The following is a 15,947-nucleotide window of genomic DNA, read 5'->3' on the forward strand; positions in this document are numbered from 1 at the left end:
CGTCTCCAATTGAGCGATCAGCTCAAATAGTTGACGTGCGTCCCGCAATAGAACCTCGTCGAAAGGAATCTACACTGAGAGAAATGGAATAATAATGCAAATAATATTTTAATAATAAACTAGTGGTACTTTGGAATAAACTCGATCAATCGTTGATAATAAAATATAATAATCAAAATTATTCAATCGCTTTAATGTGTTGCAATGTTTCTAGCGAACCAAATTATTTTTTGCTGTGCACATTTATTACTGTAATTCTTTGTTCTCCCACCGCCATAGTCGTTTGCTTTAATTTATTTTTATACAAATCAATAATAATAAAACACAAATTAAACGGTCCATAACCCGCAGATGGTTAGACTACTGGCCAAAAAAAAATCTAAAATGAAAATAACCATTTTTATTTTTGAAAATATAATTTATAGTTTGTAGAATAGTAAAGTCTTATCGTCGTTGCTTAATTGCTTAAGAACATACGCTATTCGTGGTACCTGATTAAGCAGCAAAGTTTCGACTTTGTTATCTTTTAACTAAATTATTTCATTCATTCATTAATTGACTTCATCATTTGTGGCAGCGCCACCTGTGGGGCGCTATGCGCACTCTGCAATTTAATTATAACAGCTGATCGACAACCTGTTAGTCGGCTATCTCTCTTGCACTCTCATCTGTCGAATTTTTTGTAATGAGCCAGTGAAGGAGTGAGCGAGATCGAGTGTGAGAATCGTTTTGGAGGAGATGCTCTCTTTTATTTTTTACACTTGGAAAAACCCAAATATAAATATTTTTAAAAATGAATTTTAAAGGATTGGCCAAATAAAGTTAGAAGCCTGGACTAAGATTTTTTAATTTAAATCTTATCGAATCAGTTGAAAATAAAATAAGGGACTTATGTAATTAAATGAAAATATTTAAACTAGGTAACACAGAAATTAATGCATATATGGGCAAAAAAAAATTAATTTGGCTATATTAATTTGTTCTTCAATTTAAATAAAAAATAATAATAACAAAATAAATGAGAAACAATTTTTTATCTTATATTTTATCTTGTATTGTTTTGACTGCGGGCTTTTCTGCGAGTGTACTCCCATCCATCTCACTCCCACTCGCTGGCCGTCCGAATAACCAAACGATTGTCGCCGGTCGTCAGTCTTGAATTTTTCGTGGAGCGATTAACACACAGTGAACACAGATCGCCAAAGGCTACAAATCGCTGAATCGGATTCTAACCATTCGCATCCGCATCCTCAGAAAACCAAGACGAAAATTAGATCGGTGGCCAAATGCAGGCTACGAAAATAAATCATTAAGATCAAGAACAGGCGAATTACGTGTGTGTTTTCTGTATTTTGTTGTTGACTTTTTTTGCTTCGTTTGTTTTGCTTACTTTTTTGACCGACTTCTGGGACAAGAACAACATCGAGAGCTACAGCAACAACATGGATGCCGAGGTGTGTAATTAAAATGCAATCGTTTAATTTAAGACACATGCCTAAAAAAAAAGAAAACCCAAAACGCAAAAAGTGAAACCCAAAAGACGAAAGGGCCGAAAAAGAGAAATAATTACGACGCACAACAAAAAACGAGTTAATTTTGCCGGTTGTCAAACAACAACAAAAACTCAAATTCAAAGCAAGAAACAAAAACAAAAAAAAAAACATAAACACAGGCAACTGCCTTTGGCAAAACGAATTAAATTCAAGTGTAAAGTCATACAAAGAAAAAAGGAACAAATATTTTAGTACAGCTGTTGCATTTTTCTTGGCCAAAATCCAGGGGTGTGGCGGAGTTAATTTAGAAGGGGGCTGATTAACAACAGCAATTTACCACTGAAATTAAGTATGCAAATAATTGTATTAACATCAGAGCATTATGAATTAGGCGGAAGTGTAACTACCAGTGTTAATTATTTATGTATTATAAATTAATAAAAACCCAAAGGAAATAACAGTTTAGCATATATTTACAAAAAAAAGTTTTTTTTAAATATTATTTAAACAAATGGCACTAAAATAAGGATGATCAATTGTTTTCAAGGCTTCTTCCCTATTTAATTGAGTTAATAACTTCAGTGAATCCAATAAATTCAGATATACCCCACATGACTTGGTTTTTATGGCCATTAGGCTTCAATATTGGCATCAACTTCCGCTAAGCGAGTTCATTGATTAGTGCGAAAAATTCCTGCTTATCTGGTGGATTGGATTTATGGATTTGCTGGCACTTATCTCCATTGAAAGATTACCAAGAATTTATTGTAGCAAAAACCCCTCCTAGATGAGACACCCCTGCATTTTGCCCAGTTACGCCTGAGGTGTTTATTTATTTATTTTTTTTATGCAATTTGAAAATGCAAATGATGAAAAATGGAAAATCACACACTTTTATGCATTTGCTTGATCAAGGTCAGAACTTGTTCTGCCCAGACACCAACCGCTATTTTACTTTTATACACTTAGCTAAACGATCAGTAGGCTTCATTGGATTCAGAAATATAAACAGATATTTCAAAAATCATTATAGACACTTAAAATTTAAAGTTTAAAAACTTAAAAATTTAGAAAGAATTTAAAGAATAATTTGCAAATTTGTAAAAATGCAAATCCCCTAAAATAAACTACAACTTTCGCTGTCCCAAAAGTGAAGCTCACATATCTCGAAATTCATTTTTCCAAATGCATTTGTATGGCGAACAAAAGCTTTGCCAATAAAAGCCAATCAAGATTCCCTTTGAGCTTGCCAGATTTCCGGCAACATTAATAAAGGAGAAATTAAACAATTTTTTGTTGTGTTGCCTCCCAGTGCAGTGAACCCTCGACAGCGCGACCAGACCACAAGAACCCCACGCACCATCGGCGGTTGAAAATTTTCCACTCGAAGACATTGCTCAATTCAAGAAGCAAAGAGTACAAAAATGACAAAAACTAAAAAAAAAAGCATAAGGGAAATGAGACCGCACATAAATAATATCTCTGTTGACAGTTTGCCAATGTGTGCCGCCATCCATGGGTTAAGAGGGGGGTCGTCCAGAGTGGGGTTTCGCGGGTGGACCATACCACGCACTTGAGACTGCTGGGAGACTATCTGGTGTTATCTGTCATCAATTGACGGCATGCCCGTCCGCTTTTCCACGGTAAATGTCTGGTCTAGATTAAAGTGGAAGCGATTCAAGGGTAATGGTATCGCCCCCCTTACCCAACCCATGGCCTACCTCTATACTTCCGTTACTTGCAAGGCACCAAAAATTTGGAAATGCGACTGCCTGAATACCCTACTTTCTATATTAATTTATTATCGAGCATACTCTTGTATGTCTTGCTTTCTCATTTTTCCTTTTATTCACATACTTACTACCTTCTAGCTGGTGCACGATAATAACAATTTATACTTGGCTTTAACTACTTTTAACTGCCGATAAGCAACGAAATTGGTGTCTAGATTTACACAAGGCGTCATGCTAGCTATGTACGACAGTTGCGCAGAGCACCCTGTTGAATATCACGTATACGTCAGGGGCGCCATGTCCTCCAGTAGATTGCGTATACCACATGTGAGACGACGATAATCTAAACGAGGCCTAAATGATTCGCAGCGAAAGCAAAATCAGTTTGGCGATAAGTAGCTCATTATTTACGACACTTGAGATTCACTTGGACCACTTCATAGATATATGTACACAAAATATAGCATATATACATTAGGTAGCTGGCAACAGGTATTGAAAAACACTCCAACACTTTCGACAACATCATGTGTCCAACTGACAAAGTGGCCAATAAGTCATGCAGTCATCCATCTTGATCAATGTATCATATGTTCAATATGGCTGTCATAATTCACTGATAGCAATGTATCGATCGCGATTTAAATGTTGTGAATGAACGTGGGTTTTTCCAATACGTGTCCATGGTGACTCTTGCGATGAATAACTTTTGTGAGTAAACGTGATGGGATCCAATTGCAAGGCACGGATTGATAGAAAATTTAATAAATTAGTCAAATTTTGTAAATTCTTAACGAGTAGTGAGTAATTCGTATGAGTAATTTTTTATTTTCCCGAATACTTCAAAGTTGAACAACGCCCTTAACAGAAGTCAATATATTTTATAACAATGTTAACTACTTTCCGAGATTGTCTACAAATTTCAATTAGACCCATTGAACTCCGACGCTCGAGACAGACACGTGCTATAGATATAGATATCGGTGGGTCTATTGCTCTGTTTGGCAGTCGTTCGGGTGTCATCGAAAGGCCACTTATCTGGCCGACACTATATATAGATAAAGATATAGATGGCATTTAATTTGCTTTGTATTGGGCTTTTATGAATCCGTTTAATTGGCTTTGATTTAGTTTGTGACCATATTTATGGCCATTGGACTAACCCGAATGGATCGTTGGCATTCTTATCACTCATATGGGGAGAACTTTTCCATCTGTCGCCCTGGCATGGAAATCCCCTATTCAATTTATTACAGTGGCCACTAAGTTGTCAGGCCATGTGGTATTCTATATATTTTCACGACTTGATCTGTGATTCCCCCGAGATAAGATCTCCGTCTATGAACCTAAACATGGAGATTGACAGGCGGAAACACTTGAGAGGTTTGCGTTTTTATCGGTTAATTAAAAACCATCAAGCATTCGTGGAAAAAGGCGATTATTTCGATGCATACTTTTAATTTAACTGTAAGCTTTTGTTCTTATTTTTTTGCTTCTTGCCACCAATGAAATACGTATTATAAAACCGAAAGGCGCCAGTTCAACTAGAGAAAAATCAGACAGCAACAGTTCCGAGACAGGAAACTGTGGAGGGAGGATCCACGGGTGAAACGGCAGGTGGAGGTGCAGCAGGTGCCAAGGTCACGAAGGAACAGGATCACGATGCGGAGTATCATCCGCCTACAAGGTATGACTGCTTGTGGAAATTCCTCGATCTAACTGCCTGCTTCCTGTAACCAACCTAAAAACCCAGAAACCTGCAAATTATAATACCATTTACTAAAGCCTCAATCCTACTAACCGTTGAAAGAGCTTTATCCTAACTTCCACCTAAGTACCTGTACCAACACCCAGCATTTACCTCAATTCAGCCTGAAATCCTCCTTTAACCAACTAACCTGCCATGACTCCCAGCTTCGAAATAATAGCCTTGTACCTTTTACCAGCACTAATTCACGTTCCTGTGTCAAAAGCTATCATCGATAAGCCCCAATAATCCCAGCTTTAAACGGGTTTCCTCAGTACCAACTAACAAAAATCCCGACGATATCCCTCTCCAAGGAACAAAAAAAAAATGTAAACCATCAAGCAACCCGAATATCCAGTTAATTCCCGAAACCTTTAACCCCATAACCTATATATCTGCAATTCAACCTATAACGAACCTGAATCCCAGCTTTAAACAAATTTACCACCGATTAAAACCTACTAACCGTGATCCCAACTAAAGCCCTCCCAATTGCAAAAGACTAACGGAGTTAATATACCAACCCATCAGTGGACAAGACCTAACCCAGCTCCTCCATAAACGAACCCCAAGCCCCAAGATGATCTATGTTCCTGTAATTCAAGCTATCTGGAGACCATCGTGCACCTATTCAAGGGCAATATTGGTCCTGGTCTGTTCGCCATGGGAGATGCCTTCAAGAACGGAGGTCTCCTGGTGGCCCCACTCCTGACTGTGGTCATAGCAGTGGTGTCCATCCACTGCCAACATGTCCTAGTGACCTGCTCCAAGAAGATGCGCGATCTCAAGGGCGATAGCGTATGTGCGGACTATGCCCAGACAGTGGAGCAGTGCTTCGAGAATGGGCCGTCAAAGTTGAGGGGCTGGTCCCGAACGATGGGCCGACTGGTGGACATATTCATTTGTGTGACCCAGTTGGGCTTTTGTTGCATATACTTTGTATTCATCAGCACGAATCTGAAGCAGGTGAGTTTTGTTTGCGATAGGAGGCGAGAGAAGTAAACTGATGATGGAGTCTTGGATTGCCTTTTCCAAAGATCCTGCAAGCCTACGATATCGACATGGACGTCCATCTGGTGATGCTGCTGGCCTTCGTACCCGTTCTACTCAGTTCACTAATCACGAACCTTAAGTGGCTGACCCCCGTCTCTATGTTCGCCAATGTTTGCATGATCCTGGGACTGGCCATAACGTTGTATTATGCCCTCAAGGACGGACTGCCGGAGGTGGAGGAACGCGCCCTCTGGACGAATGGCTCCCAGCTGGCTCTCTTCTTCGGCACCGCCATCTTTGCCTTCGAAGGCATTGCCTTAGTGATGCCGCTGAAGAACGCCATGCGAAAGCCACACCAGTTCGAGCGACCATTGGGTGTGCTCAATGTGGGCATGTTCCTCGTCTCCGTCATGTTCATGTTCGCTGGATCAGTGGGCTACATGAAGTGGGGCGAGCAGGTCGGAGGAAGTTTGACCCTCAATCTGGGCGATACCATGTGAGTGGGGCAGTCTTGGCTATGACGCCTATATCGCACGATTCTATGAGATCCTTCGTCATCCACAGACTGGCCCAGGCGGTCAAACTGATGGTGTCCGCTGGAGTACTTCTCGGTTATCCACTGCAGTTCTTTGTGGCCATCCAGATTATGTGGCCAAGTGCCAAGCAAATGTGCGGCATCGAAGGACGATCACTGCTTGGAGAGCTCGGCTTCCGCACTTTCATGGTCCTGGTGACTCGTAAGTATCCGGCATGTGGGACCACCTTTAAAACAGGAAAAACTGACTAGGTTCTCCTGCAGTTGCCATCGCGGAAATGGTTCCGGCCCTGGGACTATTCATATCGCTGATAGGCGCACTATGCTCAACGGCGTTGGCCCTGGTGTTTCCACCAGTCATCGAGTTGATCTCAAGGAGCGAGCTGAACAAAGGACCAGGCATCTGGATTTGCGTGAAAAACTTAGTCATTCTAGTGATGGCTTTGCTTGGCTTCTTCACTGGCTCCTACGAAAGCCTAAAGCAAATTGTCAAGCACTTCGGGGAGGAAGAGGTGCACTGAGAATTAACCAACAATTGAGGGCAACATGGATAACTAAAGATCCCCATCCAGTCGTCATCAACATAGCTGAAAAAGAAAATAGCCGGAGTCCTTCAAGAACAGATCAATACGAGATCAGGCAAAATAAAACTCAAAGGATCAACCAAATCAACATATTAGTTACAAAAATAGTTGGGCAGAACTACTCATTTTTATAAACGCCAAAATTCCCAAATAATATTAACAACGGACTCAGGACTCCGGCGCGAAATGTAAGAAATATTAAAACAGGAGACGACTACCAAAAATGGATTTTAGGAGAAACACAACGATTAACGATCTCCGAGTTTTTGAGATGCCAAATCAGTTGGGATGCCTAATACGAACAATACAGGAGTGGCAGAGGATCATATTTATCAAAGCGAAATGATATACCAAACCTCAATGATATAAAGCTTTAAAGATAATGAGAAAAACAACGGCAAACATTTAACAACCATTATTTTAGCAATATGGTCAGCGTATCACAAAAACATTTTGAAGCAATTTAAAATGTACCCACTCTTAATCCTTAATTATTTACATAAAAACACAATATGCTTGCGAATTTACCATCAACAACAAAAACACCCATTTATATATATTTATTTATACGTAAGTGCCTTCTTTTGTGTCTTAGTAAGCGTGTAGCGCATTTTACCTACTATAATTGATTATTTTTTTAATAGATATTAAGTGAGAATAAACAATGCGACGTTCGTTTTGACGTCATCGCAACATGACAAGAACTTGACAGATGTGTTTTTGGGGCTTGGACTGCTCAAAGGAAAAGACTAACAATAATAAATAAATAATTGGAATAGATTTTCAATATGAGAGGAATGTGCAGTCGAGTGAAAAAGGCGCGGAATATTGATATCATGATGACAACGCCCTTCTCTGCGCTTCTCAATGTATCCAGCTAACCAATTCAAATGACTTGCGTGCCACAATTAATATGCTGAATCACAAATCATCTGCGGCTCTTTACCGCCACAGAAAACGTGCGAATAAAAGTAGTTATAAAATAAATGAGCCGAATACTGATAAGGTCGTGGAACAGGTTGCTTGAAACCGTATTAAGCTGGCAGCGAAAATAAATTCGCAATTATACGTTAAATTAGTTTTGACATTGACCCCGTTTCTGAAGAAACGATAAATTATATTCTGATAGATATCACATACATACGTTCGCGGACTTTCGCTTTCATCTGGCGCAAACTGGTTAAGAGCCATACCGGGAATCATATCTACCTCCCCGTATGGGAATTACACTAATCTAATCCGATCCGAACCAAATCAATCTAATCGAAACCGTTCAAACCTTCAACTCAAACGATGAATGGAACTGCAGGCAATGTCGTTGGATATGGACATATCTTGTTAAGATCATTTGATCATTTAAAAGAGAGATACTAATAGTGGGGAAAAAAAAGATGCCACAAGAGGAATCTAATCGAATTTAATAAAGAAGTTATCAAACTTCCTAAAATATTGACTTTAATAATAGTGTTGTATGATTTCGTTAAGATCTGGCCAATATTTATCCCCCCTCAAGCGACACTGCTGCTTGTTATGCATTTGTTTTTCGTACCTCTTATATAATCCAATTGCTGGATTCCGTCAACATCGATCGATCGACTGGTTGATTGGAAGATTGGAAGAAGTGAGATGCAGCAACCGACCGGAGAACTTTGATTCCGTGCAATTCATTTAACTGGCGCTTCTTCAATCAAGGCGGTAAATTTCCGTGCGTCTTCCAATTGCAAATACCATGGGGGCTTCAGGGGGTTAAGGTAAAGGTGTAACGATCACGAATGCAGTCCGCCTTACGTTCTCATACAGACTACGGAATATCTGTAAATTATTCATGCTACGCCCAAGAATTCGATGCGCTGGGCACGTGCCGTGTAAAACCGCACCGAGAACCGAATTCCGGAATGCGGCCGGATCCTTGAACCTGATCGAACCACTTCCTGCCGGTAAAAAACCATCCAACTTTATAAAAAATATAACAATATCAGTGTCCAATGTCGTGACGCAATCGGCGTTACGATGCCAACATTTTACTCTTAAGGTACAGTCGCAATGCGAACAGCGAGCAAATAAATAAATTAACTAACTTTGAATGATGAATGACAACATTTTTGCTGCCCATAAATATGTACGTCGTCATAAGCAAACACGAATATGAACAAAATACGATGAGTTTTCTGTACCACTTTTTGTACATTTGGAATGCCTGTCCTTTAGAAAAAATATTGCCAGCCATAAACTCAACTACTGAACAAATTTAAGCTCGTACTTAAACTACGTTGCTCATTTATTGTAATTTAAGAACACTTAGTTGCAGATAATTACTTCGGTGCAGGGAAACAATATGGATTTAATTTCTAAACAATCTCCACTCACGTTTCATGTGATTGTAGATTGTAGATACTAAAGTAAATAGTAAATAAATTAACTAACTCGCATGACGACCATATACATATAATTGCAATTTAGAGCAGAATGTTTTAAATCAGATAAATTAATAAAAAAATACTTAGACAATGTTTATAGTCGAGAAAGTATATCGATAGTATAATTAGAAGAAGAGTATAGAAGAGGGGGTATACATACATATATATTTCCTGGCAAGGCAATTAATAAATGTAATTAGCATGAATTGGAAACAATAATTAATTCAATTAATTAGCATGCTATATCCCCTTTATTTGGTTTCGTTTGTTCTCCTAATTCGTTTTATTTATTAAAGTGCAATAAACTTTGTTGTGAAAAATTCTTAGTCCATAGATTTATATTAACCACTGATCCATGACGGCACATCATATCTTTTATCGATGAGTGATTGCGCGCTATATATATATTACATAGGTTTACATATTTATATTCTATCTGCCATATGCACAATGCATTTCCCCCGTTATTTTCCACAGAAAAGTGACAAGATCTCGAGGGAAAGTGATTTGAAAACACCTTGAGTCAGCCAACCCAGGTGGAAAGATCGCTTAGAAAACCGTTATCGATTTTAGGATCGGAATTGACCTCACACACTCCCACTCCCGATCTCCCACGCATTTTAACCCCTTACTATCTGACTTAACCAAAATAATTTCACAGTTAGTCAATACAGCGAGTAATTAAGTTGATAAAATATCTGAATTAAGATTTCGGTATTTATTTAATGCACTTTTGTTGAGCATGCACGTATGCCATATTTATATTAATATTTTTTTTTAAACCATGAAGTGGGTGGTATTTTAGTTTGTGGCGAGTGCAGGGGGTTAAACGATATGCGCTTTTTGCATCGCTCACACAGACGCCGCTCTTTATTTATATATTGTTTTGTTTTATTTCTGCCTTCCGACTTTTGCCTTTTGCAATTTTCGCTTTTCGCCGCTGTTGGCCAACTCGAGCATTGAGTCTGGTTTGAGTTCTTGCCGTGAGCGGTCCTACATTTCGTGCGATTCCGGCGATTCACAGAAACACTCGATACACTTGATCTCGTTCTCGTACTCACAGCGAGCAAGAGGTGATCATCGCCGATCGAGTGAATAAATTAGATATTCGACATATTCAATACGTACTGATCAGTGTTGTTAGGTGAGAATAACGCTTGCTGCTAAATCTTCACCTATAATCTGTGTCTAATGATCATAAGAGATGGAAGTGCATCATAGTGCTCATTCTGGATATCTGAATAATTAAGTGCTGTGGCCTTGGCGAATTAAGTATAATTTTTTTTATTTTTTTTTTACTTTCCGGTTTTTGAAAGTGTGTTGTTTACTCACCCCTGCGAGCGCGACAGTAATTAGTTTTTATGTCCAGTGCGCGCCACAACAATGGATATTCTAATTTGGTTTAAAGCTCGTAAATTATAAACCAGACAAAATTAAGTGAACTTTAGTATTATCAGGGTCTTGATTTTCGTAGCACCTACTGATTGTTCTGCTACTTGTGGTGTTAAAAAAAATGAATTTAAAACCAATGTCACTATGCTAATTTCTGCAAATCACAAAATTCCGCCGTGGAAGCAATGAAATGTGTGTTGATATTATGAGCTTTGACATTGATGTGAACTGGTCAAAAGCGATGTGAATTATAATGAATTGGGCGTATTTAATTGGCATTCAGTATTTTATTCGAATTAATTAGCATGTAGACAATGGTAAAACTATTTCATATGTGTCAGCGTTTTTATTGCCACGAATTTCAATTTCGAACACTTTTGCTATTATTTACAATACTTTTTATCAGGAAGAACTTCTTTAAAAAATTATTTTTTTTTCTAAGTGCCACTTGCTAGGGTTAAATCTTATAGGAGAAGAATTGAAGTTATTTAAATATTTATTTGTATAATACTATCAAGAAGATATAATGTCTTTTTTACTTATGTATGTGGGGTTACCTGGGGTTAAGGCTTAAGCAAAGATAAAGATAATGCCAAAGAGAGACCTAACTGTACTTCATCGCTCCTTCTCTGGCCGTCTTTTTCCCGCGAGAACGCAAGTACCGTTAAAGCTTTTCTGGACTTTCTTCTTGAGCCGACGAGAGATTTTTTTCAAATATTCCATTTAATCCACAGCAGCAGCAGCAGCAGAGCGATCAAAAGGCGATCGAAGCAGCCGGCGAAATGGGAAGAACACTGGAAATAAACGGAAGACAGAATGATAAGAGTCTGGAGAAGAATCCGGAGCGCTTCACGAATAATGTGACGGAGAAAGGCGGCGATCCCGAGAACGGAGACCCGGTGCGCAGACGCGGCCATGAGACCAGCGAACTGGAGGCGGCCACGCATCTCTTCAAGGGCAGCGTGGGCGCCGGACTCTTCGCCATGGGCGATTGCTTCAAGAACGGCGGATTGGCTGGAGCCACCATCCTGCTGCCCATCATTGCGGTGATGTGCGTCCACTGCGAGCGCATGCTGATCCGTGGTTCCGTGCTGGCTGTGGAGCGCACGCCCGGCGTGGACTTTCTCGACTATCCGGAAACAGTGGAGAAGTGCTTCGAGCACGGGCCACGCCCACTGCGGAAAATGTCGCGCGTGATGAAGCTGATCGTCGAAATGTTTCTCTGCGTCACGCAGTTTGGCTTCTGCGCCATCTACTTTGTCTTCATCACGGAAAATCTGCACCAGGTCCTCCAGCAGAACGGCATCGATATCAGCATGAGCATGGTGATGCTGATCACCCTGCTACCGGCGATGATTCCCTCGCTGATGACCAACCTGAAGTACATCTCGCCCGTGTCGCTGTTCGCCAATGTGGCGCTGCTCTTCGGCTTGATTGCCACCCTGACCATAGCCTTCTCGGATGGACCCATGCCGTCCGTTGGCGACAGGCACCTCTTCACTGGCGGAGCTCAGTTGGCCCTGTTCTTTGGTACCGCTCTGTTCTCCTACGAGGGCATCGCCCTCATCCTGCCGCTCCGGAACTCGATGCGCCGACCGGAGAAATTCAGCACCCGGTTTGGAGTGCTCAACTCCACGATGTTCTTTACCACGGCCCTGTTCATCTTCACCGGATTCGTGAGCTATGTGCGATGGGGCGAGGAGGTCGCCGGCAGCATAACCCTAAATCTTGTGGTGGAGGAAGTGTAAGTAGAGTCACCAGTTTAGGATAATAAATTATTGATATTATTAATTTATTTAATTGCAGCTTCTCGCAGGTGGTGAAAGTTATCGCCGCCTTGGGCGTTTTCCTGGGCTACCCCATCCAGTTCTTTGTGATGATTAAGATTTTGTGGCCCCCACTAAAGAGGTCTAGTAACTGCTCTCAAAAGTATCCCATTACCTCGCAGGTGTGCCTCCGCTTCTTCATGGTGATGATGACATGTAAGTGGGTTGTAAATCAAACAAATTTTGAAATATGCAATAGGAAATGGAATCACTATTATTATCCCATATCGATGATAATGTAGTATAATCTGTTTTAAATGATCATAGCTATAGCTTTTACGCTATTCAGAATATATTTTGATATGCGCTTTTCCCCAGTTGGCGTTGCGCTGGTCGTTCCCAAGCTCAATCTGTTCATCTCGCTGATCGGAGCACTGTGCTCCACCTGTCTGGCCTTTGTGATTCCGGTACTGATCGACTTCGTGACGCGGGCGCAGGTGCCCAAGGCACTGGGGGTGTGGTCCTACATCAAAAACATCCTCATCCTGACGGTGGCCGTGCTGGGCATCGTCACTGGCACCTACCAGAGCATCGTGGAGATCGTCAAGGAGTTTAAGTAGGCTTAGAGCGCTAGCAAGTATCTTTTTTGTACATAAATAATGCTGTCATTCCGCGGAACTATGTGAATGCGTTGTCCTGTTCTGTTGTAAGATTAATTTGTGTATTTTTCCACAATTTTTTTTTTATTATTTTGTTGATAGTTTTAAGCTGTGCATTTGTTTGTATGTATAAAGAAATGTTTATTTGGCACAAAAACGAAAAGGAGGCATAAAGCAAAAACATGATCTGCAGCTATAACCCATTTTAATAATTGATTACCAAACCAATGAGGCTTTGATTGTGTGAGAGCCTGCAAATGATCGTTAAAGCCATATGTAATAAATACTATTCATCGATTTTATAAATATATATAGAGTATTAACTAGCCTTCAGCCAACAATGTTTTACACTAAGTTCGCTTACAATGTAAAAAATAAAATGCACAACGAATTTAATACATTCAAAGCAGTTTATTCGTAAATTTTGGTGGCAGTATATAAGTGAGTCTTCTACATTCCCGGTCCCGAAAGACTCTTCTCCATGAACTTCTTCTTGGCAAAGCATATCCACCACTTGCTCGGCTTTCCATCCGGAGTATCGAAGACCTTTTCCAGCAATCTGTTGCCGGTTTCCTGGCGCAACTGTAGGAAGTACTGACGCATCAGCTCCGGATCCTCGGGCTTGGTGTAGATTCCGTTCAGGGGGAATCCCGCATCTCCGGGTATATCGAACCGCGAGATGGCCAGCGTATAGAGCTCCTGCTGACCCTGCAACTTGCTTGTGCAGCGGGCCAATCGCTTCAAACATTCCGTGATGTAGAGAGTTATGTAGATAAGCACCCTGTCCACCTCCGACTGCGATTAGATAAACATGGAATGTATGGAATAGGGGTTTTTTTAAAACTAAGTTTAAAAGTTTAGACATAGCAGCTATATTCTAAGAATTATATCATAATTGATAAGGCTTAGACATTATTGAACATTACAAAAAAAAAATCCAAACTTTCAAAGCTTATTTAAAAAATTACAAAAAAAAAATCATTTCATTATATAGAAATAGCCAACTCTTGGAACAACATATAACAAGTGGATATTACTAAAAAATAAACGAATAACTGCACTCTTATCAGGCTGATTGTAACGACATATTTCTACAAATAAAGGCGGTGAGATAACGCACTTGGCTTTAACATTATAAAATTGACTTCACTAGGGCTATAAGATTGTTTCGAAATATTTAACAAGCTGCGCCGTCTTCTTGATGTATCTTCACTTTAAAATTAGAATATCGCCTCGCTTTATCTCTGTGCTCATTTTTTTTGTCCAGTCACACCAACCTTAACTTCGTAAGTGCGGAAGAAAATGTTCGATTTCCAGAAGTAGAGTGACTCATCGATGATGTCGTTGGGAATATCAACAGTGGGCGCTGGTCCTCGGACTTGGGTGCGTAATGGTAGAAGGGCCATATTCCCCACCGAGGCTTGGAAATCCTCTATTTCCGAGTGAAAGGCCTGTGCGAACCATGTAAACAAATGGGCGGGTTAAGGGCTTAATGCGTTTAATGTCAGGAAACTGTCCATCTGCAGCTGCATACCTCGTTGTATTTTACTCACCGGCATTTCAATGACTTCTGTCTTGTTTTTCAACGGTTAAAAATAAACGAAAAGATTTAGTAATATATGATTTATCAGAACTTCCTAGTGATGTGAAAACGTTATCTTTTTGAAGTTGAATAAACGGCCCATTGGCGTTTAAATGAACTGGTTCATTTGGTATTTATTGTAAATATACATTTCTAATGATATTAATTTAATTTAAAGTGAATTGCTATTCATTTTAATTATTATGTACTTTACTCACCAATAGCACTCATAATCGCTATATTGATCATTGAATCATGCGAATTGTACATAATTAGATTTCTAATTTTATGAAAGTCAATGAAATGATAATACTTACATACAATAAATATTGTAACATGTGATTTACAAAATGAAATAAATATTTTAAAAGCGCTCTAAATACTCAACTCTTCATTTTTTAAATTTAAAATCAAAGTTATTAACACTGGTTTGAGTCTCTGCTAAGGAACCGCTAGAGATGTGCAAATTGATTTTATTCTAGACACAAATTCAAATTGGAAGAAACTAAAAAACGGTCAAAAAAGCAATTACTTGGTTTTTAAAGCACAAGTAGAGCAAGAGAATCGCAAACGCGAAATTTTATTATTTATATCGATAGATATTGGGAATTAAAACCATAAAAATTTTAAAATTGTTTTGGCGGCTTGTGGGCGTTAGAGTGGGCGTGGCATCATGGCGCAACAAACTTGCGTCTCTACGATCTGTATGTCTAATCCCAACCTTTATAGTTCCTTTTATAGTTCCAGAGCCAAGAGCAAAGCAGATGCTGTTTTCCTGATTTGGGAGTTATTCGGATCGGGGTGTGGCAACCTTATCTTATAGCTTTCTACCCTGTAGAGTTCCTCAGATCACGAGATACGGACGGACAGACAAACATGGCTTATTTTTAGCTGTTTCAAACTTTTAAACAAATGTGACACATACAAAGCTTTGGAAATCGATAAGCTTATTATTACTTACTGACTTATTTGACTTCATCCACCTTCAGCCTTCAGTTCAATACCCATAAAAAAGGATGTTATATTGTCCAAAATATTAATTCTAC

The 15,947-nt window shown here is 39.6% G+C and overlaps 3 protein-coding genes across 7 annotated transcripts; 2 read left to right on the forward strand and 1 right to left on the reverse strand.

Annotated features, from left to right (window-relative positions):
* Positions 1–1,322: 1,322 nt before the first annotated feature.
* On the forward strand, positions 1,323–7,789 carry LOC6726219 (proton-coupled amino acid transporter 1). The gene is made up of 6 exons (XM_002107158.3): positions 1,323–1,454; positions 4,759–4,913; positions 5,579–5,939; positions 6,011–6,462; positions 6,531–6,703; positions 6,766–7,789. Exons 1-6 carry the CDS (start codon positions 1,443–1,445, stop codon positions 7,020–7,022), a joined length of 1,410 nt encoding a protein of 469 aa, XP_002107194.1. The 5' UTR covers positions 1,323–1,442; the 3' UTR covers positions 7,023–7,789.
* Positions 1,372–13,719, forward strand: LOC6726220 (proton-coupled amino acid transporter 4). 4 transcript variants are annotated; one of them, XM_016174075.2, is made up of 4 exons: positions 1,372–1,454; positions 11,629–12,638; positions 12,701–12,876; positions 13,039–13,719. In XM_016174075.2, exons 1-4 carry the CDS (start codon positions 1,443–1,445, stop codon positions 13,278–13,280), a joined length of 1,440 nt encoding a protein of 479 aa, XP_016039746.1. In that variant the 5' UTR covers positions 1,372–1,442; the 3' UTR covers positions 13,281–13,719. The 4 variants fall into 4 exon arrangements, with proteins under 4 accessions (XP_016039746.1, XP_039152265.1, XP_016039745.1 ...); XM_039296331.1 differs by having other exon boundaries at positions 1,374–1,454; positions 11,632–12,638; XM_016174074.3 differs by lacking the exon at positions 1,372–1,454 and adding an exon at positions 10,456–10,646.
* LOC6726221 (actin-related protein 2/3 complex subunit 3) lies at positions 13,711–15,020 on the reverse strand. 2 transcript variants are annotated; one of them, XM_002107160.4, is made up of 3 exons: positions 14,873–15,020; positions 14,597–14,770; positions 13,711–14,114 (listed from the first exon to the last, which is right to left on the reverse strand). In XM_002107160.4, exons 1-3 carry the CDS (start codon positions 14,876–14,878, stop codon positions 13,770–13,772), a joined length of 525 nt encoding a protein of 174 aa, XP_002107196.1. In that variant the 5' UTR covers positions 14,879–15,020; the 3' UTR covers positions 13,711–13,769. The 2 variants fall into 2 exon arrangements, with proteins under 2 accessions (XP_002107196.1, XP_016039747.1); XM_016172452.3 differs by having other exon boundaries at positions 14,854–15,004.
* Between the last annotated feature and the right edge of the window lie 927 nt (positions 15,021–15,947).

Source organism: Drosophila simulans, chromosome X, assembly GCF_016746395.2.
Source record: "Drosophila simulans strain w501 chromosome X, Prin_Dsim_3.1, whole genome shotgun sequence".
Lineage (NCBI taxonomy): Eukaryota > Metazoa > Arthropoda > Insecta > Diptera > Drosophilidae > Drosophila > Drosophila simulans.